The sequence below is a fragment of the Schistocerca piceifrons genome, unplaced genomic scaffold (genome assembly GCF_021461385.2).
Source record: "Schistocerca piceifrons isolate TAMUIC-IGC-003096 unplaced genomic scaffold, iqSchPice1.1 HiC_scaffold_1883, whole genome shotgun sequence".
Classification (NCBI taxonomy): domain Eukaryota; kingdom Metazoa; phylum Arthropoda; class Insecta; order Orthoptera; family Acrididae; genus Schistocerca; species Schistocerca piceifrons.
Window position 1 is genome coordinate 146,970 of NW_025727771.1, and position 23,398 is coordinate 170,367.

General features: G+C 53.5%; 2 protein-coding genes across 2 annotated transcripts; both read right to left on the reverse strand.

The window, feature by feature from the left end:
* Positions 1 to 3,918: 3,918 nt before the first annotated feature.
* LOC124741193 (E3 ubiquitin-protein ligase RNF12-B-like) lies at positions 3,919 to 4,959 on the reverse strand. The gene is made up of 2 exons (XM_047248697.1): positions 4,492 to 4,959; positions 3,919 to 4,443 (listed from the first exon to the last, which is right to left on the reverse strand). The coding sequence occupies exons 1-2, from the start codon at positions 4,957 to 4,959 to the stop codon at positions 3,919 to 3,921; spliced, it is 993 nt and encodes a 330-aa protein (XP_047104653.1).
* Positions 4,960 to 15,986: 11,027 nt separating this feature from the next.
* On the reverse strand, positions 15,987 to 17,027 carry LOC124741194 (E3 ubiquitin-protein ligase RNF12-B-like). Its single transcript, XM_047248698.1, has 2 exons — positions 16,560 to 17,027; positions 15,987 to 16,511 (listed from the first exon to the last, which is right to left on the reverse strand). Exons 1-2 carry the CDS (start codon positions 17,025 to 17,027, stop codon positions 15,987 to 15,989), a joined length of 993 nt encoding a protein of 330 aa, XP_047104654.1.
* Between the last annotated feature and the right edge of the window lie 6,371 nt (positions 17,028 to 23,398).

Genomic DNA, 23,398 nt, shown 5'->3' on the forward strand with positions numbered 1-23,398 from the left:
TTGTGAGGACAGCTCAACTAGAGAGGACAGCTTAACTTGAGAGGACAGCTCAACTTGAGAGGACAGCTCAACTTGAGAGGACAGCTCAACTAGAGAGGGCAGCTCAACTAGAGAGGGCATCTCAACTAGAGAGGTCAGCTCAACTAGAGAGGGAAGCTCAACTTGAGAGGACAGCTCAACTTAAGAGGACAGCTCAACTTGAGAGGGCAGCTCAACTTGAGAGGGCAGCTCAACTTGAGAGGGCAGCTCAACTTGAGAGGGCAGCTCAACTTGAGAGGGCAGCTCAACTTGAGAGGGCAGCTCAACTTGAGAGGGCAGCTCAACTTGAGAGGGCAGCTCAACTTGAGAGGGCAGCTCAACTTGAGTGTACAGCTCAACTTCAGAGGAAATCTCAACCTGAGAGGACACCTCAAACTAAGAGGTTAGCTCAACTTGAGAGGACAGCTCAACTGTAGAGGACAGCTCAACTTGAGAGGACAGCTCAACTTGAGAGGACAGCACAACTTGAGAGGACAGCACAACTTGCGAGGACAGCACAACTTGCGAGGACAGCAAAGCTTGCGAGGACAGCAAAGCTTGTGAGGACAGGAAAGGCTTGCGAGGACAGCACAGATTGCGAGGACAGCACAGCTTGCGAGGACAGCACAGCTTTCGAGGACAGCACAGCTTGCGAGGACAGCACAGCTTTCGAGGACGGCATACCTTGTGAGGACGGCACAGCTTGCGTGGACGGCACAGCTTGCGAGGACAGCTCTACTTGAGAGGAAAGCTCAACTTGAGAGGACAGCTCAACTTGATAGGACAGCAAAGCTTGCGAGGACAGCAAAGCTTGCGAGGACAGCACGGCTTGCAAGGACAGCAAGGCTTGCGTGGACAGCACCGCTTGCGAGGATAGCTCAACTTGAGAGGACAGCTCAACGTGAGAGGACAGCTCAACTTGAGAGGACAGCTCAACTTGAGAGGACAGCTTAACTTGAGAGGACAGCTCAACTTGAGAGGACAGCTCAACTTGAGAGGACAGCTCATCTAGAGAGGACAGCTCAACATCAGAGGACAGCTCAACTTGAAGGAGAGGCCAACTTAAGAGGATATCTCAACTTGAGAGGACAGCTCAACGTGAGAGGACAGCTTAACTTGAGAGGACAGCTCAACTTCAGAGGACAGCTCAAGTTGAGAGGACAGCTCAACTAGAGAGGACGGCACACCTTGGGAGGTCAGCTCAAGTTGAGAGGACAGCTCAAGTTGAGAGGACAGCTCAACTTGAGAGGACAGCTCAATCTGAGAGGACAGCTCAACTTGAGAGGACAGCTCAACTTGAGAGGATAGCTCAACTTGAGAGGACGGCACAACTTGAAAGGACAGCACAACTTGAGAGGACAGCTCAACTTGACAGGACAGCTCAACTTGAGAGGACAGATCGTCCTGAGAGGACAGCTTAATTTGAGAGGACAGCTCAACTTGAGAGGACAGCTCAACTTGAGAGGACAGCACTACTTGAGAGGAAAGCACAACTTGCGAGGACAGCAAAGCTTGCGAGGACAGCACAGCTTGCCAAGACAGCACGGCTTTCTAGGACAGCACAGCTTGCGAGGACAGCACAGCTTGCGAGGACAGCACAGCTTGCTAGGACAGCACAGCTTGCGAGGACAGCACAGCTTGTGAGGACAGCACAGCTTGTGAGGACAGCACAGCTTGCGAGGACAGCACAGCTTGCGAGGTCAGCACAGCTTGCGAGGACAGCACAGCTTGCGAGGACAGCACAGCTTGCGAGGACAGCACAGCTTGCGAGGACAGTACAGCTTGCAAGGACAGCACAGCTTGCGAGGACAGCACAGCTTGCGAGGACAGCACACCTTGCAAAGACGGCACAGCTTGCGTAGACGGCACAGCCTGCGAGGACAGCTCAACTTGAGAGGACAGCTCAACTTGAGAGGACAGCTCAACTTGAGAGGACAGCTCAACGTCAGAGGACAGCTCAACTTGAGAGGTCAGCTCAACGTGAGAGGACAGCCCAACTTGAGAGGACAGCGCTATTTGAGAGGAAAGCACAACTTGCAAGGACAGCAATGCTTGTGAGGACAGCACAGCTTGCCAGGACAGCACGGCTTTCTAGGACAGCACAGCTTGCGAGCACAGCACAGCTTGCGAGGAAAGCACAGCTTGCGAGGAAAGCACAGCTTGCGAGGACAGCACAGCTTCCGAGGACAGCACAGCTTGCGAGGACAGCACAGCTTGCGAGGGCAGCACTGCTTGCGAGGACAGCTCAACTTGAGAGGACAGCTCAACTTGTGAGGACGGCTCAACGTGAGAGAACAGCTCAACTAGAGAGGACAGCTCAACTAGAGACGACAGCTCAACTAGGGAAGACAGCTCAACTACAGAGGACAGCTCAACTAGAGAGGACAGATCAACTAGAGAAGACAGCTCAACTTTAGAGGACAGCTCAAGTTGAGAGGACATCTCAACTTGAGAGGACAGCTCAACTTGAGAGGACAGCTCAACCTGAGACGACAGCTCAACTTGAGAGGACAGCACAACTTGAGAGGACAGCACAACTTGGGAGGGCAGCACAACTTGGGCGGACAGCACAGCTTGCGCCGACAGCAAAGCTTGCACCGACAGCAAAGCTTGCAAGGACAGCACGGCTTGCGAGGACAGCACGGATATCGACGACAGCACGGCTTGCGAGGACAGCATGGCTTGCAAGGACAGCACAGCTTGCGAGAGCAGCACAGCTTGCAGCGACAGCACAGCTTGTGAGGACAGCACAGCTTGCGGGGACAGCTCAGCTTGAGGGGACAGCACAGCTTGCGGGGACAGCACAGCTTGCGGGGACAGCACAGCTTGCGGGGACAGCACAGCTTGCGGGGACAGCACATAATACGAGGACAGCTCAACTTGAGAGGACAGCTCAACCTGAGAGGAAAGCTCAACCTGAAAGGACAGCTCAACTAGAGAGGACAGCTCAATTTTAGAGGACAGCTCAACTTGAGATGACAGCTCAACTTGAGAGGACAGGTCAACTTGAGAGGACAGCTCAACTTGACAGGACAGCTCAATTTGACAGCTCAACTTGAGAGGACAGCTCAACTAGAGAGGACAGCTCATCTTGAGAGGACAGCTCAACTTGAGAGGACAGCTCAACTTGAGAGGGCAGCTCAACTTGAGTGTACAGCTCAACTTGAGAGGACAGCTCAAATTGAGAGGACAGCTCAATTTGAGAGGACAGCACAACTTGCGAGGACAGCACAACTTGCGAGGACAGCAAAGCTTGCGAGGACAGCAAAGCTTGTGAGGACAGCAATGCTTGTGAGGACAGCACGGCTTGCGAGGACAGCAAGGCTTGGGTGGACAGCATGGCTTCCGAGGACAGCACGGCTTGCGAGGACACCACAGCTTGTGAGGACAGCACAGCTTGCGAGGACAGCACAGCTTGCGATGACAGCATGGCTTGCAAGGACAGCACGGCTTGCGAGGACAGCACAGCTTGCGAGGACAGCACAGCTTGCGAGGACAGCACAGCTTGCGAGGACAGCACAGCTTTCGAGGACAGCACAGCTTGTGATGACAGCACAACTTGCGAGGACAGCACGGCTTGCGAGGACAGCTCAACTTGAGAGGACAGCTCAACTTGAGAGGACAGCTAAACTTGAGAGGACAGCCCACCTTGAGAGAACAGCTCATCTAGAGAGGACAGCTCATCTAGAGAGGACAGCTCAACATCAGAGGACAGCTCAACTTGAAGGAGAAGTGAACTTGAGAGGACAGCTTAACTTGAGAGGACAGCTCAACTTGAGAGGACAGCTCAACTTGAGAGGACAGCTCAACTAGAGAGGGCAGCTCAACTAGAGAGGGCATCTCAACTAGGGAGGTCAGCTCAACTAGAGAGGGAAGCTCAACTTGAGAGGACAGCTCAACTTAAGAGGACAGCTCAACTTGAGAGGGCAGCTCAACTTGAGAGGGCAGCTCAACTTGAGAGGGCAGCTCAACTTGAGAGGGCAGCTCAACTTGAGAGGGCAGCTCATTTTGACAGGGCAGCTCAACTTGAGAGGGCAGCTCAACTTGAGTGTACAGCTCAACTTGAGAGGAAATCTCAACCTGAGAGGACACCTCAACCTGAGAGGACAGCTCAACTTGAGAGGACAGCTCAACTTGAGAGGACAGCTCATCTTGAGTGGACAGCTCAACTTGAGAGGACGGCACAACTTGAAAGGACAGCACAACTTGAGAGGACAGCTCAACTTGAGAGGACAGCTCAACTTGAGAAGACAGCTCAACCTGAGAGGACAGCTTAACTTGAGATGACAGCTCAACTTGAGAGGGCAGCTCAACTTGAGAGGCCAGCACTACTTGAGAGGAAAGCACAACTTGCGAGGACAGCACAACTTGCGAGGACAGCAAAGCTTGCGAGAACAGCACAGCTTGCCAGGACAGCACGGCTTTCTAGGACAGCACAGCTTGAGAGAAAACCACAGCCTGCGAGGACAGCACAGCTTGCGAGGACAGCACAGCTTGCGAGAGCAGCACAGCTTGCAGGGACAGCACAGCTTGCGAGGACAGCACAGCTTGTGGGGACAGCACAGCTGGCGGGGACAGCACAGCTTGCGGGGACGGCACAGCTTGCGGGGACGGCACAGCTTGCGGGGTCAGCACAGCTTGTGGGGACAGCACAGCTTGCGGGGACAGCACACCTTGCGGGGACAGCACAGATTGCGAGGACAGCTCAACTTGGGAGGACAGCTCAACCTGAGAGGAAAGCTCAACCTGAGAGGACAACTCAGCTAGAGAGGACAGCTCAACTTTAGAGGACAGCTCAACTTGAGAGGACAGCACAACTTGCGAGGACAGCACAACTTGCGAGGACAGCAAAGCTTGCGAGGACAGCAAAGCTTGTGAGGACAGCACGGCTTGCAAGGACAGCACGACTTGCGAGGACAGCACAGCTTGCGAGGACAGCATGGCTTGCAAGGACAGCACGGCTTGCGAGGACAGCACAGCTTGCGAGGAGAGCACAGCATGCGAGGATAGCTCAACTTAAGAGGACAGCTGAACTTCAGAGGACAGCTCAACTTCAGAGGACAGCTTAACTTGAGAGGACAGCTCAACTTCAGAGGGCAGCTCAACTTGAGAGGACAGCTCAACTTGAGAGGACAGCTCATCCAGAGAGGACAGCTCATCTAGAGAGGACAGCTCAACATCAGAGGACAGCTCAACTTGAAGGAGAGGTCAACTTGAGATGACATCTCAACTTGAGAGGACAGCTCAACTTGAGAGGACAGCTCAACTAGAGAGGACAGCTCAACTAGAGAGGACAGCTCAACTAGAGAGGACAGCTCAACTAGGGAAGACAGCTGAACTAGAGAGGACAGCTCAACTAGAGAGGACAGATCAACTAGAGAAGACAGCTCAACTTGAGAGGACAGCTTAACTTTAGAGGACAGCTCAACTTGAGAGGACAGCTCAACTTGAGAGGACAGCTCAACTTGAGAGGACAGCTCAACCTGAGATGACAGCTCAACTTGAGAGGACAGCTCAACTTGAGAGGACAGCTCAACTTGAGAGGACAGCTCAACTAGAGAGGACAGCTCAACTAGAGAGGACAGCTCAACTTGAGAGGACAGCACAACTTGCGAGGACAGCACAACTTGTGCGGACAGCACAGCTTGCACCGACAGCAAAGCTTGCACCGACAGCAAAGCTTGCAAGGACAGCACGGCTTGCTAAGACAGCACGGATTGCGACGACAGCACGGCTTGCGAGGACAGCACGGCTTGCGAGGACAGCACAGCTTGAGAGAGCAGCACAGCTTGCAGGGACAGCACAGCTTGCGAGGACAACACAGGTTGCGGGGACAGCACAGCTTGCGGGGACAGCACAGCTTGCGGGGACAGCACACCTTGCGGGGACAGCACAGATTGCGAGGACAGCTCAACTTGAGAGGACAGCTCAACCTGAGAGGAAAGCTCAACCTGAGAGGACAGCTCAACTAGAGAGGACAGCTCAACTTTAGAGGACAGCTCAACTTGAGAGGACAATTCAACTTGAGAGGACAGCTCAACTTGAGAGGGCAGCTCAACTTGAGAGGGCAGCTCAACTTCAGAGGGCAGTTCAACTTCAGAGGGCAGCTCAGCTTGAGATGGCAGCTCAACTTGAGAGGGCAGCTCAACTTGAGAGGACAGCTCAATTTGAGAGGACAGCACAACTTGAGAGGACAGCACAACTTGCGAGGACAGCACAACTTGGGAGGACACCACAGCTTGCGCCGACAGCAAAGCCTGCACAGACAGCAAAGCTTGCAAGGACAGCACGGCTTGCGAGGACAGCACGGATTGCGACGACAGCACGGCTTGCGAGGACAGCACGGCTTGCGAGGACAGCACAGGTTGCGAGAGCAGCTCAACTTGAGAGGACAGGTCAACTTAAAAGGGCAGCTCAACTTCAGAGGGCAGGTCAACTTGAGAGGGCAGCTCAACTTGAGAACGCAGCTCAACTTGAGAGGGCAGCTCAACTTGAGTGTACAGCTCAACTTGAGAGGAAATCTCATCTTGAGAGGACAGCTCAACTTGAGAGGACAGCTCAACTTAAAAGGGCAGCTCAACTTCAGAGGGCAGCTCAACTTGAGAGGGCAGCTCAACTTGATAGGGCAGCTCAACTTGAGAGGACAGCTCAACTTGAGAGGACAGCTCAACTAGAGAGGACAGCACAACTTAAGAGGACAGCTCAACTTAAGAGGACAGCTCAACTTAAAAGGGCAGCTCAACTTCAGAGGGCAGCTCAACTTGAGAGGGCAGCTCAACTTGAGAGGGCAGCTCAACTTGAGAGGGCAGCTCAACTTGAGTGTACAGCTCAACTTGAGAGGACAGCTCAACTAGAGAGGACAGCTCATCTTGAGAGGATAGCTCAACTTGAGAGGACAGCTCAACTTAAGAGGAGAGCTCAACTTAAAAGGGCAGCTCAACTTCAGAGGGCAGCTCAACTTGAGAGGGCAGCTCAACTTGATAGGGCAGCTCAACTTGAGAGGACAGCTCAACTTGAGAGGACAGCTCAACTAGAGAGGACAGCTCAACTAGAGAGGACAGCTCAACTAGAGAGGACAGCTCAACTAGGAAAGACAGCTGAACTAGAGAGGACAGCTCAACTAGAGAGGACAGATCAACTAGAGAAGACAGCTCAACTTGAGAGGACAGCTTAACTTTAGAGGACAGCTCAACTTGAGAGGACAGCTCAACTTCAGAGGACAGCTCAACTTGAGAGGACAGCTCAACCTGAGATGACAGCTCAACTTGAGAGGACAGCTCAACTTGCGAGGGCAGCTCAACTTCAGAGGGCAGCTCAACTTGAGAGGACAGCTCAACTTGCGAGGACAGCACAACTTGTGCGGACAGCACAGCTTGCACCGACAGCAAAGCTTGCACCGACAGCAAAGCTTGCAAGGACAGCACGGCTTGCTAAGACAGCACGGATTGCGACGACAGCACGGCTTGCGAGGACAGCACGGCTTGCGCGGACAGCACAGCTTGAGAGAGCAGCACAGCTTGCAGGGACCGCACAGCTTGCGAGGACAACACAGGTTGCGGGGACAGCACAGCTTGCGGGGACAGCACAGCTTGCGGGGACAGCACACCTTGCGGGGACAGCACAGATTGCGAGGACAGCTCAACTTGAGAGGACAGCTCAACCTGAGAGGAAAGCTCAACCTGAGAGGACAGCTCAACTAGAGAGGACAGCTCAACTTTAAAGGACAGCTCAACTTGAGAGGACAATTCAACTTGAGAGGACAGCTCAACTTGAGAGGGCAGCTCAACTTGAGAGGGCAGCTCAACTTCAGAGGGCAGCTCAACTTCAGAGGGCAGCTCAGCTTGAGAGGGCAGCTCAACTTGAGAGGGCAGCTCAACTTGAGAGGACAGCTCAATTTGAGAGGACAGCACAACTTGAGAGGACAGCACAACTTGCGAGGACAGCACAACTTGGGAGGACACCACAGCTTGCGCCGACAGCAAAGCTTGCACTGACAGCAAAGCTTGCAAGGACAGCACGGCTTGCGAGGACAGCACGGATTGCGACGACAGCACGGCTTGCGAGGACAGCACGGCTTGCGAGGACAGCACAGGTTGCGAGAGCAGCTCAACTTGAGAGGACAGGTCAACTTAAAAGGGCAGCTCAACTTCAGAGGGCAGCTCAACTTGAGAGGGCAGCTCAACTTGAGAACGCAGCTCAACTTGAGAGGGCAGCTCAACTTGAGTGTACAGCTCAACTTGAGAGGAAATCTCATCTTGAGAGGACAGCTCAACTTGAGAGGACAGCTCAACTTAAAAGGGCAGCTCAACTTCAGAGGGCAGCTCAACTTGAGAGGGCAGCTCAACTTGATAGGGCAGCTCAACTTGAGAGGACAGCTCAACTTGAGAGGACAGCTCAACTAGAGAGGACAGCACAACTTAAGAGGACAGCTCAACTTAAAAGGGCAGCTCAACTTCAGAGGGCAGCTCAACTTGAGAGGGCAGCTCAACTTGAGAGGGCAGCTCAACTTGAGAGGGCAGCTCAACTTGAGTGGGCAGCTCAACTTGAGAGGGTAGCTCAACTTGAGTGTACAGCTCAACTTGAGAGGAAATCTCAAGCTGAGAGGACACCTCAACCTGAGAGGACAGCTCAACTTGAGAGGACAGTCCAACTGTAGAGGACAGCAGAACTGTAGAGGACAGCAGAACTGTAGAGGACAGCTCAACTTGAGAGGACACCTCAACTTGAGAGGACAGCTCAACTTGAGAGGACAGCTCAACTTGAGAGGACAGCTCAACTTGAGAGGACAGCTCAACTCGAGAGGACAGCACAACTTGAGAGGACAGCACAACTTGCGAGGACAGCACAACTTGCGAGGACAGCAAAGCTTGCGAGGACAGCAAAGCTTGTGTGGACAGCAAAACTTGTGAGGACAGCACGGCTTGCGAGGACAGCAAGGCTTGCGTGGACAGCATGGCTTCCGAGGACAGCACGGCTTGCGAGGACAGCACGGCTTGTGAGGACAGCATGGCTTGCGAGGACAGCACGGCTTGCGAGGACAGCTCGGCTTGCTAGGACAGCACAGCTTGCGAGGACAGCACAGCTTGCGAGGACAGCACAGCTTGCGAGGACAGCACAGCTTGCGATGACAGCACAACTTGCGAGGACAGCACGGCTTGCGAGGACAGCTCAACTTGAGAGGACAGCTCAACTTGAGAGGACAGCTCAACTTGAGAGGACAGCTCAACCTGAGAGGACAGCTCAACTTGAGAGGACAGCTTAACTTGAGAGGACAGCTCAACTTGAGAGGGCAGCTCAACTTGAGAGGACAGCTCAACTTGAGAGGACAGCTCATCTACAGAGGACAGCTCATCTAGAGAGGACAGCTCAACATCAGAGGACAGCTCAACTTGAAGGAGAGGTCAACTTGAGAGGACATCTCAACTTGAGAGGACAGCTCAACTTGAGAGGACAGCTCAACTTGAGAGGACAGCTCAACTAGAGAGGGCAGCTCATCTTGAGAGGACAGCTCAACTTGAGAGGACAGCTCAACTTGAGAGGACAGCTCAACTTGGGAGGGCAGCTCAACTTGAGAGGGCAGCTCAACTTGAGAGGGCAGCTCAACTTGAGAGGGCAGCTCAACTTGAGAGGAAATCTCAACCTGAGAGGACACCTCAACCTGAGAGGACAGCTCAACTTGAGAGGACAGTCCAACTGTAGAGGACAGCTCAACTGTAGAGGACAGCTCAACTTGAGAGGACAGCTCAACTTGAGAGGACAGCACAACTTGCGAGGACAGCACAACTTGCGAGGACAGCAAAGCTTGCGAGGACAGCAAAGCTTGAGAGGACAGCAAAGTTTGTGATGACAGCATGGCTTGCGAGGACAGCAAGGCTTGCGTGGACAGCACGTCTTCCGAGGACAGCACGGCTTGCGAGGACAGCACGGCTTGCGAGGACAGCACAGCTTGTGAGGACAGCACGGCTTGCAAGGACAGCACGGCTTGCAAGGACAGCACAGCTTGCGATGACAGCACAACTTGCGAGGACAGCACGGCTTGCGAGGACAGCTCAACTTGAGAGGACAGCTCAACTTGAGAGGACAGCTCAACTTGAGAGGACAGCTCAACCTGAGAGGACAGCTCAACTTGAGAGGACAGCTTAACTTGAGAGGACAGCTCAACTTGAGAGGGCAGCTCAACTTGAGAGGACAGCTCAACTTGAGAGGACAGCTCATCTACAGAGGACAGCTCATCTAGAGAGGACAGCTCAACATCAGAGGACAGCTCAACTTGAAGGAGAGGTCAACTTGAGAGGACATCTCAACTTGAGAGGACAGCTCAACTTGAGAGGACAGCTCAACTTGAGAGGACAGCTCAACTAGAGAGGGCAGCTCATCTTGAGAGGACAGCTCAACTTGAGAGGACAGCTCAACTTGAGAGGACAGCTCAACTTGGGAGGGCAGCTCAACTTGAGAGGGCAGCTCAACTTGAGAGGGCAGCTCAACTTGAGAGGGCAGCTCAACTTGAGAGGAAATCTCAACCTGAGAGGACACCTCAACCTGAGAGGACAGCTCAACTTGAGAGGACAGTCCAACTGTAGAGGACAGCTCAACTGTAGAGGACAGCTCAACTTGAGAGGACAGCTCAACTTGAGAGGACAGCACAACTTGCGAGGACAGCACAACTTGCGAGGACAGCAAAGCTTGCGAGGACAGCAAAGCTTGAGAGGACAGCAAAGTTTGTGATGACAGCATGGCTTGCGAGGACAGCAAGGCTTGCGTGGACAGCACGTCTTCCGAGGACAGCACGGCTTGCGAGGACAGCACGGCTTGCGAGGACAGCACAGCTTGCGAGGACAGCACGGCTTGCAAGGACAGCACGGCTTGCAAGGACAGCATGGCTTGCGAGGACAGCACGGCTTGCAAGGACAGCTCATTTTGAGAGGACAGCTCAACTTGAGAGGACAGCTCAACTTGAGAGGACAGCTCAACTTGAGTGGACAGCTTAACTTGAGAGGACAGCTCAACTTGAGAGGACAGCTCAACTTGAGAGGACAGCTCATCTAGAGAGGACAGCTCATCTGGAGAGGACAGCTCATCTAGAGAGGACAGCTCAACATCAGAGGACAGCTCAACTTGAAGGAGAGGTCAACTTAAGAGGACATCTCAACTTGAGAGGACAGCTCAACTTGAGAGGACAGCTTAACTTGAGAGGACAGCTCAACTTCAGAGGACAGCTCAACTTCAGAGGACAGCTCAAGTTGAGAGGACAGCTCAACTAGAGAAGACAGCGCAACTTGAGAGGTCAGCTCAAGTTGAGAGGACAGCTCAAGTTGAGAGGACAGCTCAACTTGAGAGGACAGCTCAACTTGAGAGGACAGCTCAAGTTGAGAGGACAGCTCAACTTGAGAGGACAGCTCAACTTGAGAAGACAGCTCAACTTGAGAGGACGGCACAACATGAAAGGACAGCACAACTTGAGAGGACAGCTCAACTTGACAGGACAGCTCAACTTGAGAGGACAGCTCAGCCTGAGAGGACAGCTTAACTTGAGAGGACAGCTCAACTTGAGAGGACAGCACTACTTGAGAGGAAAGCACAACTTGCGAGGACAGCAAAGCTTGTGAGGACAGCACAGCTTGCCGGGACAGCACGGCTTTCTAGGACAGCACAGCTTGCGAGGACAGCACAGCTTGTGAGGACTGCACAGCTTGCGAGGACAGCACAGCTTGCGAGGACAGCACAGCTTGCAAGGACAGCACGGCTTGTGAGGACAGCACAGCTTGCGAGGACAGCACAGCTTGTGAGGACAGCACAGCTTGCGAGGACAGCACAGTTTGCGAGGACAGCACAGCTTGCGAGGACAGCACTGCTTGATAGGACAGCTCAACTTGAGAGAACAGCTCAACTTGTGAGGACAGCTCAACGTGAGAGAACAGCTCAACTAGAGAGGACAGCTCAACTTGAGAGGACAGCTCAACTTGAGAGGACAGCACAACTTGCGAGGACAGCACAACTTGCGAGGACAGCAAAGCTTGTGAGGACAGCAAAGCTTGAGAGGACAGCAAAGTTTGTGATGACAGCACGGCTTGCGAGGACAGCACGCCTTTCCAGGACAGCACGGCTTGCAAGGACAGCACGGCTTGCGTGGACAGCACGGCGTGTGAGGACAGCACGGGTTGCGAGGACAGCACGGGTTGCGAGGACAGCACGGCAAGCGAGGACAGCATGGCTTGCGAGGACAGCACAGGTTGTGAGGACAGGACAGATTGCGAGGACAGCAAAGCTTTCAAGGACAGCACAGCTTCCGAGGACAGCACAGCTTCCGAGGACAGCAAAGCTTCCGATGACAGCACAGCTTGCGAGGACAGCACAGCTTGCGTGGACAGCACAGCTTGCGAAGACAGCACAGCTTGCAAGGACTGCACAGCTTGCGAGGAGAGCACATCTTGTGAGGACAGCACAGCTTGCGAGGACAGCACAGCTTGCGAGGACAGCACAGATTGCGAGGACAGCACAGCTTGTGAGGACAGCATAGCTTGCGAGAACTGCACAGCTTGCGAGGACAGCACAGCTTGCGAGGACAGCATAGCTTGCGAGAACAGCACACCTTGTGGGGACAGCACAGCTTGCGGGGACAGCTAAACTTGAGAGGAGTGCTCAACTAGAGAGGACAGATCAACTAGAGAGGACAGATCAACTTGAGAGGACAGATGAACTGGCGAGGACAGCTCAACTTGCTAGGACAGCTAGACTTACGAGAACAGCTCAACCTGCCAGGACAGCTCAACTTGAAAGGAGAGCACAACTTGAGAAGACAGCTCAACTTGTGAGGACGGCTCAACTTGAGACGACAGCTCAGTTTGAGACAACAGCACAACTTGAGAGGACAGCTCAACTTGAGAGGACAGCTCCACTAGAGCGGATAGCTCAACTTGAGAGGACAGCTCTACTTGAGAGGACAGCTCTACTTGAGAGGACAGCTCAACTTGAGAGGACACCTCAACTTGAGAGGATAGCTCAACTTGAGAGGACACCTCATTTTGAGAGGACACCTCAACCTGAGAGGACACCTCAACTTGAAAGGACACCTCAACTTGAGAAGATACCTCAACTTGAGAGGACAGCTCAATTTGAGAGGACAGCTCAACTTGAGAGGACAGCTCGATTTGAGAGGACAGCTCAACTTGAGAGGACAGCTCATATTGAGAGGTCAGCTCAACTTGAGAGGACAGCTACACTTGAGAGGACAGCACAACTTGGGAGGACAGCACAACTTGAGAGGGCAGCACAACTTGAGAGGACAGTACAACTTGCGAGGACAGCACAACTTGCACTAACAGCACAACTTGGGAGGACAGCACAGCTTGCGAGGACGGCACAGCTTGCGAGGACAGCACAGCTTGCGAGGACAGCGCAGCTTGCAAGGAGAGCTCAACTTGCGAGGACAGCTCAACTTGAGAGGACAGCACTACTTGAGAGGACAGCACAAGTTGCGATGATAGCAAAGCTTGCAAGGACAGCACAGCTTGTGAGGACAGCACGGCTAGCGAGGACAGTACGATTTGCGAGGACAGGTCGGCTGGCGAGGACAGCACGGCTTGCGAGGACAGCACGGGTTGCGAGGACAGCACAGGTTGTGAGGACAGCACAGCTTGCGAGGACAGCACAGCTTGCGAGGACATCACTGCTTGTGAGGACAGCACAGCTTGCGAGGTCAGCACAGCTTGCGAGGACAGCACAGCTTGCGAGGACAGCACAGCTTGCGAGGACAGCACAGCTTGCGAGGACAGTACAGCTTGCAAGGACAGCACAGCTTGCGAGGACAGCACAGCTTGCGAGGACAGCACAGCTTGCGAGGACAGTACAGCTTGCAAGGACAGCACAGCTTGCGAGGACAGCACAGCTTGCGAGGACAGCACACCTTGCAAAGACGGCACAGCTTGCGTAGACGGCACAGCCTGCGAGGACAGCTCAACTTGAGAGGACAGCTCAACTTGAGAGGACAGCTCAACTTGAGAGGACAGCTCAACGTCAGAGGACAGCTCAACTTGAGAGGTCAGCTCAACGTGAGAGGACAGCCCAACTTGAGAGGACAGCGCTATTTGAGAGGAAAGCACAACTTGCGAGGACAGCAATGCTTGTGAGGACAGCACAGCTTGCCAGGACAGCACGGCTTTCTAGGACAGCACAGCTTGCGAGCACAGCACAGCTTGCGAGGAAAGCACAGCTTGCGAGGAAAGCACAGCTTGCGAGGACAGCACAGCTTCCGAGGACAGCACAGCTTGCGAGGACAGCACAGCTTGCGAGGGCAGCACTGCTTGCGAGGACAGCTCAACTTGAGAGGACAGCTCAACTTGTGAGGACGGCTCAACGTGAGAGAACAGCTCAACTAGAGAGGACAGCTCAACTAGAGACGACAGCTCAACTAGGGAAGACAGCTCAACTACAGAGGACAGCTCAACTAGAGAGGACAGATCAACTAGAGAAGACAGCTCAACTTTAGAGGACAGCTCAAGTTGAGAGGACATCTCAACTTGAGAGGACAGCTCAACTTGAGAGGACAGCTCAACCTGAGACGACAGCTCAACTTGAGAGGACAGCACAACTTGAGAGGACAGCACAACTTGGGAGGGCAGCACAACTTGGGCGGACAGCACAGCTTGCGCCGACAGCAAAGCTTGCACCGACAGCAAAGCTTGCAAGGACAGCACGGCTTGCGAGGACAGCACGGATATCGACGACAGCACGGCTTGCGAGGACAGCATCTCTTGCAAGGACAGCACAGCTTGCGAGAGCAGCACAGCTTGCAGCGACAGCACAGCTTGTGAGGACAGCACAGCTTGCGGGGACAGCTCAGCTTGAGGGGACAGCACAGCTTGCGGGGACAGCACAGCTTGCGGGGACAGCACAGCTTGCGGGGACAGCACAGCTTGCGGGGACAGCACATATTACGAGGACAGCTCAACTTGAGAGGACAGCTCAACCTGAGAGGAAAGCTCAACCTGAAAGGACAGCTCAACTAGAGAGGACAGCTCAATTTTAGAGGACAGCTCAACTTGAGATGACAGCTCAACTTGAGAGGACAGGTCAACTTGAGAGGACAGCTCAACTTGACAGGACAGCTCAATTTGACAGCTCAACTTGAGAGGACAGCTCAACTAGAGAGGACAGCTCATCTTGAGAAGACAGCTCAACTTGAGAGGACAGCTCAACTTGAGAGGGCAGCTCAACTTGAGTGTACAGCTCAACTTGAGAGGACAGCTCAAATTGAGAGGACAGCTCAATTTGAGAGGACAGCACAACTTGCGAGGACAGCACAACTTGCGAGGACAGCAAAGCTTGCGAGGACAGCAAAGCTTGTGAGGACAGCAATGCTTGTGAGGACAGCACGGCTTGCGAGGACAGCAAGGCTTGGGTGGACAGCATGGCTTCCGAGGACAGCACGGCTTGCGAGGACAGCACAGCTTGTGAGGACAGCACAGCTTGCGAGGACAGCACAGCTTGCGATGACAGCATGGCTTGCAAGGACAGCACGGCTTGCGAGGACAGCACAGCTTGCGAGGACAGCACAGCTTGCGAGGACAGCACAGCTTGCGAGGACAGCACAGCTTTCGAGGACAGCACAGCTTGTGATGACAGCACAACTTGCGAGGACAGCACGGCTTGCGAGGACAGCTCAACTTGAGAGGACAGCTCAACTTGAGAGGACAGCTAAACTTGAGAGGACAGCCCACCTTGAGAGAACAGCTCATCTAGAGAGGACAGCTCATCTAGAGAGGACAGCTCAACATCAGAGGACAGCTCAACTTGAAGGAGAAGTGAACTTGAGAGGACAGCTTAACTTGAGAGGACAGCTCAACTTGAGAGGACAGCTCAACTTGAGAGGACAGCTCAACTAGAGAGGGCAGCTCAACTAGAGAGGGCATGTCAACTAGGGAGGTCAGCTCAACTAGAGAGGGAAGCTCAACTTGAGAGGACAGCTCAACTTAAGAGGACAGCTCAACTTGAGAGGGCAGCTCAACTTGAGAGGGCAGCTCAACTTGAGAGGGCAGCTCAACTTGAGAGGGCAGCTCAACTTGAGAGGGCAGCTCATTTTGACAGGGCAGCTCAACTTGAGAGGGCAGCTCAACTTGAGTGTACAGCTCAACTTGAGAGGAAATCTCAACCTGAGAGGACACCTCAACCTGAGAGGACAGCTCAACTTGAGAGGACAGCTCAACTTGAGAGGACAGCTCATCTTGAGTGGACAGCTCAACTTGAGAGGACGGCACAACTTGAAAGGACAGCACAACTTGAGAGGACAGCTCAACTTGAGAGGACAGCTCAACTTGAGAAGACAGCTCAACCTGAGAGGACAGCTTAACTTGAGATGACAGCTCAACTTGAGAGGGCAGCTCAACTTGAGAGGCCAGCACTACTTGAGAGGAAAGCACAACTTGCGAGGACAGCACAACTTGCGAGGACAGCAAAGCTTGCGAGAACAGCACAGCTTGCCAGGACAGCACGGCTTTCTAGGACAGCACAGCTTGAGAGAAAACCACAGCCTGCGAGGACAGCACAGCTTGCGAGGACAGCACAGCTTGCGAGAGCAGCACAGCTTGCAGGGACAGCACAGCTTGCGAGGACAGCACAGCTTGTGGGGACAGCACAGCTGGCGGGGACAGCACAGCTTGCGGGGACGGAACAGCTTGCGGGGACGGCACAGCTTGCGGGGTCAGCACAGCTTGTGGGGACAGCACAGCTTGCGGGGACAGCACACCTTGCGGGGACAGCACAGATTGCGAGGACAGCTCAACTTGGGAGGACAGCTCAACCTGAGAGGAAAGCTCAACCTGAGAGGACAACTCAGCTAGAGAGGACAGCTCAACTTTAGAGGACAGCTCAACTTGAGAGGACAGCACAACTTGCGAGGACAGCACAACTTGCGAGGACAGCAAAGCTTGCGAGGACAGCAAAGCTTGTGAGGACAGCACGGCTTGCAAGGACAGCACGACTTGCGAGGACAGCACAGCTTGCGAGGACAGCATGGCTTGCAAGGACAGCACGGCTTGCGAGGACAGCACAGCTTGCGAGGAGAGCACAGCATGCGAGGATAGCTCAACTTAAGAGGACAGCTGAACTTCAGAGGACAGCTCAACTTCAGAGGACAGCTTAACTTGAGAGGACAGCTCAACTTCAGAGGGCAGCTCAACTTGAGAGGACAGCTCAACTTGAGAGGACAGCTCATCCAGAGAGGACAGCTCATCTAGAGAGGACAGCTCAACATCAGAGGACAGCTCAACTTGAAGGAGAGGTCAACTTGAGATGACATCTCAACTTGAGAGGACAGCTCAACTTGAGAGGACAGCTCAACTAGAGAGGACAGCTCAACTAGAGAGGACAGCTCAACTAGAGAGGACAGCTCAACTAGGGAAGACAGCTGAACTAGAGAGGACAGCTCAACTAGAGAGGACAGATCAACTAGAGAAGACAGCTCAACTTGAGAGGACAGCTTAACTTTAGAGGACAGCTCAACTTGAGAGGACAGCTCAACTTGAGAGGACAGCTCAACTTGAGAGGACAGCTCAACCTGAGATGACAGCTCAACTTGAGAGGACAGCTCAACTTGAGAGGACAGCTCAACTTGAGAGGACAGCTCAACTAGAGAGGACAGCTCAACTAGAGAGGACAGCTCAACTTGAGAGGACAGCACAACTTGCGAGGACAGCACAACTTGTGCGGACAGCACAGCTTGCACCGACAGCAAAGCTTGCACCGACAGCAAAGCTTGCAAGGACAGCACGGCTTGCTAAGACAGCACGGATTGCGACGACAGCACGGCTTGCGAGGACAGCACGGCTTGCGAGGACAGCACAGCTTGAGAGAGCAGCACAGCTTGCAGGGACAGCACAGCTTGCGAGGACAACACAGGTTGCGGGGACAGCACAGCTTGCGGGGACAGCACAGCTTGCGGGGACAGCACACCTTGCGGGGACAGCACAGATTGCGAGGACAGCTCAACTTGAGAGGACAGCTCAACCTGAGAGGAAAGCTCAACCTGAGAGGACAGCTCAACTAGAGAGGACAGCTCAACTTTAGAGGACAGCTCAACTTGAGAGGACAATTCAACTTGAGAGGACAGCTCAACTTGAGAGGGCAGCTCAACTTGAGAGGGCAGCTCAACTTCAGAGGGCAGTTCAACTTCAGAGGGCAGCTCAGCTTGAGATGGCAGCTCAACTTGAGAGGGCAGCTCAACTTGAGAGGACAGCTCAATTTGAGAGGACAGCACAACTTGAGAGGACAGCACAACTTGCGAGGACAGCACAACTTGGGAGGACACCACAGCTTGCGCCGACAGCAAAGCCTGCACAGACAGCAAAGCTTGCAAGGACAGCACGGCTTGCGAGGACAGCACGGATTGCGACGACAGCACGGCTTGCGAGGACAGCACGGCTTGCGAGGACAGCACAGGTTGCGAGAGCAGCTCAACTTGAGAGGACAGGTCAACTTAAAAGGGCAGCTCAACTTCAGAGGGCAGGTCAACTTGAGAGGGCAGCTCAACTTGAGAACGCAGCTCAACTTGAGAGGGCAGCTCAACTTGAGTGTACAGCTCAACTTGAGAGGAAATCTCATCTTGAGAGGACAGCTCAACTTGAGAGGACAGCTCAACTTAAAAGGGCAGCTCAACTTCAGAGGGCAGCTCAACTTGAGAGGGCAGCTCAACTTGATAGGGCAGCTCAACTTGAGAGGACAGCTCAACTTGAGAGGACAGCTCAACTAGAGAGGACAGCACAACTTAAGAGGACAGCTCAACTTAAGAGGACAGCTCAACTTAAAAGGGCAGCTCAACTTCAGAGGGCAGCTCAACTTGAGAGGGCAGCTCAACTTGAGAGGGCAGCTCAACTTGAGAGGGCAGCTCAACTTGAGTGTACAGCTCAACTTGAGAGGACAGCTCAACTAGAGAGGACAGCTCATCTTGAGAGGATAGCTCAACTTGAGAGGACAGCTCAACTTAAGAGGAGAGCTCAACTTAAAAGGGCAGCTCAACTTCAGAGGGCAGCTCAACTTGAGAGGGCAGCTCAACTTGATAGGGCAGCTCAACTTGAGAGGACAGCTCAACTTGAGAGGACAGCTCAACTAGAGAGGACAGCTCAACTAGAGAGGACAGCTCAACTAGAGAGGACAGCTCAACTAGGAAAGACAGCTGAACTAGAGAGGACAGCTCAACTAGAGAGGACAGATCAACTAGAGAAGACAGCTCAACTTGAGAGGACAGCTTAACTTTAGAGGACAGCTCAACTTGAGAGGACAGCTCAACTTCAGAGGACAGCTCAACTTGAGAGGACAGCTCAACCTGAGATGACAGCTCAACTTGAGAGGACAGCTCAACTTGCGAGGGCAGCTCAACTTCAGAGGGCAGCTCAACTTGAGAGGACAGCTCAACTTGCGAGGACAGCACAACTTGTGCGGACAGCACAGCTTGCACCGACAGCAAAGCTTGCACCGACAGCAAAGCTTGCAAGGACAGCACGGCTTGCTAAGACAGCACGGATTGCGACGACAGCACGGCTTGCGAGGACAGCACGGCTTGCGCGGACAGCACAGCTTGAGAGAGCAGCACAGCTTGCAGGGACAGCACAGCTTGCGAGGACAACACAGGTTGCGGGGACAGCACAGCTTGCGGGGACAGCACAGCTTGCGGGGACAGCACACCTTGCGGGGACAGCACAGATTGCGAGGACAGCTCAACTTGAGAGGACAGCTCAACCTGAGAGGAAAGCTCAACCTGAGAGGACAGCTCAACTAGAGAGGACAGCTCAACTTTAAAGGACAGCTCAACTTGAGAGGACAATTCAACTTGAGAGGACAGCTCAACTTGAGAGGGCAGCTCAACTTGAGAGGGCAGCTCAACTTCAGAGGGCAGCTCAACTTCAGAGGGCAGCTCAGCTTGAGAGGGCAGCTCAACTTGAGAGGGCAGCTCAACTTGAGAGGACAGCTCAATTTGAGAGGACAGCACAACTTGAGAGGACAGCACAACTTGCGAGGACAGCACAACTTGGGAGGACACCACAGCTTGCGCCGACAGCAAAGCTTGCACTGACAGCAAAGCTTGCAAGGACAGCACGGCTTGCGAGGACAGCACGGATTGCGACGACAGCACGGCTTGCGAGGACAGCACGGCTTGCGAGGACAGCACAGGTTGCGAGAGCAGCTCAACTTGAGAGGACAGGTCAACTTAAAAGGGCAGCTCAACTTCAGAGGGCAGCTCAACTTGAGAGGGCAGCTCAACTTGAGAACGCAGCTCAACTTGAGAGGGCAGCTCAACTTGAGTGTACAGCTCAACTTGAGAGGAAATCTCATCTTGAGAGGACAGCTCAACTTGAGAGGACAGCTCAACTTAAAAGGGCAGCTCAACTTCAGAGGGCAGCTCAACTTGAGAGGGCAGCTCAACTTGATAGGGCAGCTCAACTTGAGAGGACAGCTCAACTTGAGAGGACAGCTCAACTAGAGAGGACAGCACAACTTAAGAGGACAGCTCAACTTAAAAGGGCAGCTCAACTTCAGAGGGCAGCTCAACTTGAGAGGGCAGCTCAACTTGAGAGGGCAGCTCAACTTGAGAGGGCAGCTCAACTTGAGTGTACAGCTCAACTTGAGAGGAAATCTCAAGCTGAGAGGACACCTCAACCTGAGAGGACAGCTCAACTTGAGAGGACAGTCCAACTGTAGAGGACAGCAGAACTGTAGAGGACAGCAGAACTGTAGAGGACAGCTCAACTTGAGAGGACACCTCAACTTGAGAGGACAGCTCAACTTGAGAGGACAGCTCAACTTGAGAGGACAGCTCAACTTGAGAGGACAGCTCAACTCGAGAGGACAGCACAACTTGAGAGGACAGCACAACTTGCGAGGACAGCACAACTTGCGAGGACAGCAAAGCTTGCGAGGACAGCAAAGCTTGTGTGGACAGCAAAACTTGTGAGGACAGCACGGCTTGCGAGGACAGCAAGGCTTGCGTGAACAGCATGGCTTCCGAGGACAGCACGGCTTGCGAGGACAGCACGGCTTGTGAGGACAGCATGGCTTGCGAGGACAGCACGGCTTGCGAGGACAGCTCGGCTTGCTAGGACAGCACAGCTTGCGAGGACAGCACAGCTTGCGAGGACAGCACAGCTTGCGATGACAGCACAGCTTGCGATGACAGCACAACTTGCGAGGACAGCACGGCTTGCGAGGACAGCTCAACTTGAGAGGACAGCTCAACTTGAGAGGACAGCTCAACTTGAGAGGACAGCTCAACCTGAGAGGACAGCTCAACTTGAGAGGACAGCTTAACTTGAGAGGACAGCTCAACTTGAGAGGGCAGCTCAACTTGAGAGGACAGCTCAACTTGAGAGGACAGCTCATCTACAGAGGACAGCTCATCTAGAGAGGACAGCTCAACATCAGAGGACAGCTCAACTTGAAGGAGAGGTCAACTTGAGAGGACATCTCAACTTGAGAGGACAGCTCAACTTGAGAGGACAGCTCAACTTGAGAGGACAGCTCAACTAGAGAGGGCAGCTCATCTTGAGAGGACAGCTCAACTTGAGAGGACAGCTCAACTTGAGAGGACAGCTCAACTTGGGAGGGCAGCTCAACTTGAGAGGGCAGCTCAACTTGAGAGGGCAGCTCAACTTGAGAGGGCAGCTCAACTTGAGAGGAAATCTCAACCTGAGAGGACACCTCAACCTGAGAGGACAGCTCAACTTGAGAGGACAGTCCAACTGTAGAGGACAGCTCAACTGTAGAGGACAGCTCAACTTGAGAGGACAGCTCAACTTGAGAGGACAGCACAACTTGCGAGGACAGCACAACTTGCGAGGACAGCAAAGCTTGCGAGGACAGCAAAGCTTGAGAGGACAGCAAAGTTTGTGATGACAGCATGGCTTGCGAGGACAGCAAGGCTTGCGTGGACAGCACGTCTTCCGAGGACAGCACGGCTTGCGAGGACAGCACGGCTTGCGAGGACAGCACAGCTTGCGAGGACAGCACGGCTTGCAAGGACAGCACGGCTTGCAAGGACAGCACAGCTTGCGATGACAGCACAACTTGCGAGGACAGCACGGCTTGCGAGGACAGCTCAACTTGAGAGGACAGCTCAACTTGAGAGGACAGCTCAACTTGAGAGGACAGCTCAACCTGAGAGGACAGCTCAACTTGAGAGGACAGCTTAACTTGAGAGGACAGCTCAACTTGAGAGGGCAGCTCAACTTGAGAGGACAGCTCAACTTGAGAGGACAGCTCATCTACAGAGGACAGCTCATCTAGAGAGGACAGCTCAACATCAGAGGACAGCTCAACTTGAAGGAGAGGTCAACTTGAGAGGACATCTCAACTTGAGAGGACAGCTCAACTTGAGAGGACAGCTCAACTTGAGAGGACAGCTCAACTAGAGAGGGCAGCTCATCTTGAGAGGACAGCTCAACTTGAGAGGACAGCTCAACTTGAGAGGACAGCTCAACTTGGGAGGGCAGCTCAACTTGAGAGGGCAGCTCAACTTGAGAGGGCAGCTCAACTTGAGAGGGCAGCTCAACTTGAGAGGAAATCTCAACCTGAGAGGACACCTCAACCTGAGAGGACAGCTCAACTTGAGAGGACAGTCCAACTGTAGAGGACAGCTCAACTGTAGAGGACAGCTCAACTTGAGAGGACAGCTCAACTTGAGAGGACAGCACAACTTGCGAGGACAGCACAACTTGCGAGGACAGCAAAGCTTGCGAGGACAGCAAAGCTTGAGAGGACAGCAAAGTTTGTGATGACAGCATGGCTTGCGAGGACAGCAAGGCTTGCGTGGACAGCACGTCTTCCGAGGACAGCACGGCTTGCGAGGACAGCACGGCTTGCGAGGACAGCACAGCTTGCGAGGACAGCACGGCTTGCAAGGACAGCACGGCTTGCAAGGACAGCATGGCTTGCGAGGACAGCACGGCTTGCAAGGACAGCTCATTTTGAGAGGACAGCTCAACTTGAGAGGACAGCTCAACTTGAGAGGACAGCTCAACTTGAGTGGACAGCTTAACTTGAGAGGACAGCTCAACTTGAGAGGACAGCTCAACTTGAGAGGACAGCTCATCTAGAGAGGACAGCTCATCTGGAGAAGACAGCTCATCTAGAGAGGACAGCTCAACATCAGAGGACAGCTCAACTTGAAGGAGAGGTCAACTTAAGAGGACATCTCAACTTGAGAGGACAGCTCAACTTGAGAGGACAGCTTAACTTGAGAGGACAGCTCAACTTCAGAGGACAGCTCAACTTCAGAGGACAGCTCAAGTTGAGAGGACAGCTCAACTAGAGAAGACAGCGCAACTTGAGAGGTCAGCTCAAGTTGAGAGGACAGCTCAAGTTGAGAGGACAGCTCAACTTGAGAGGACAGCTCAAC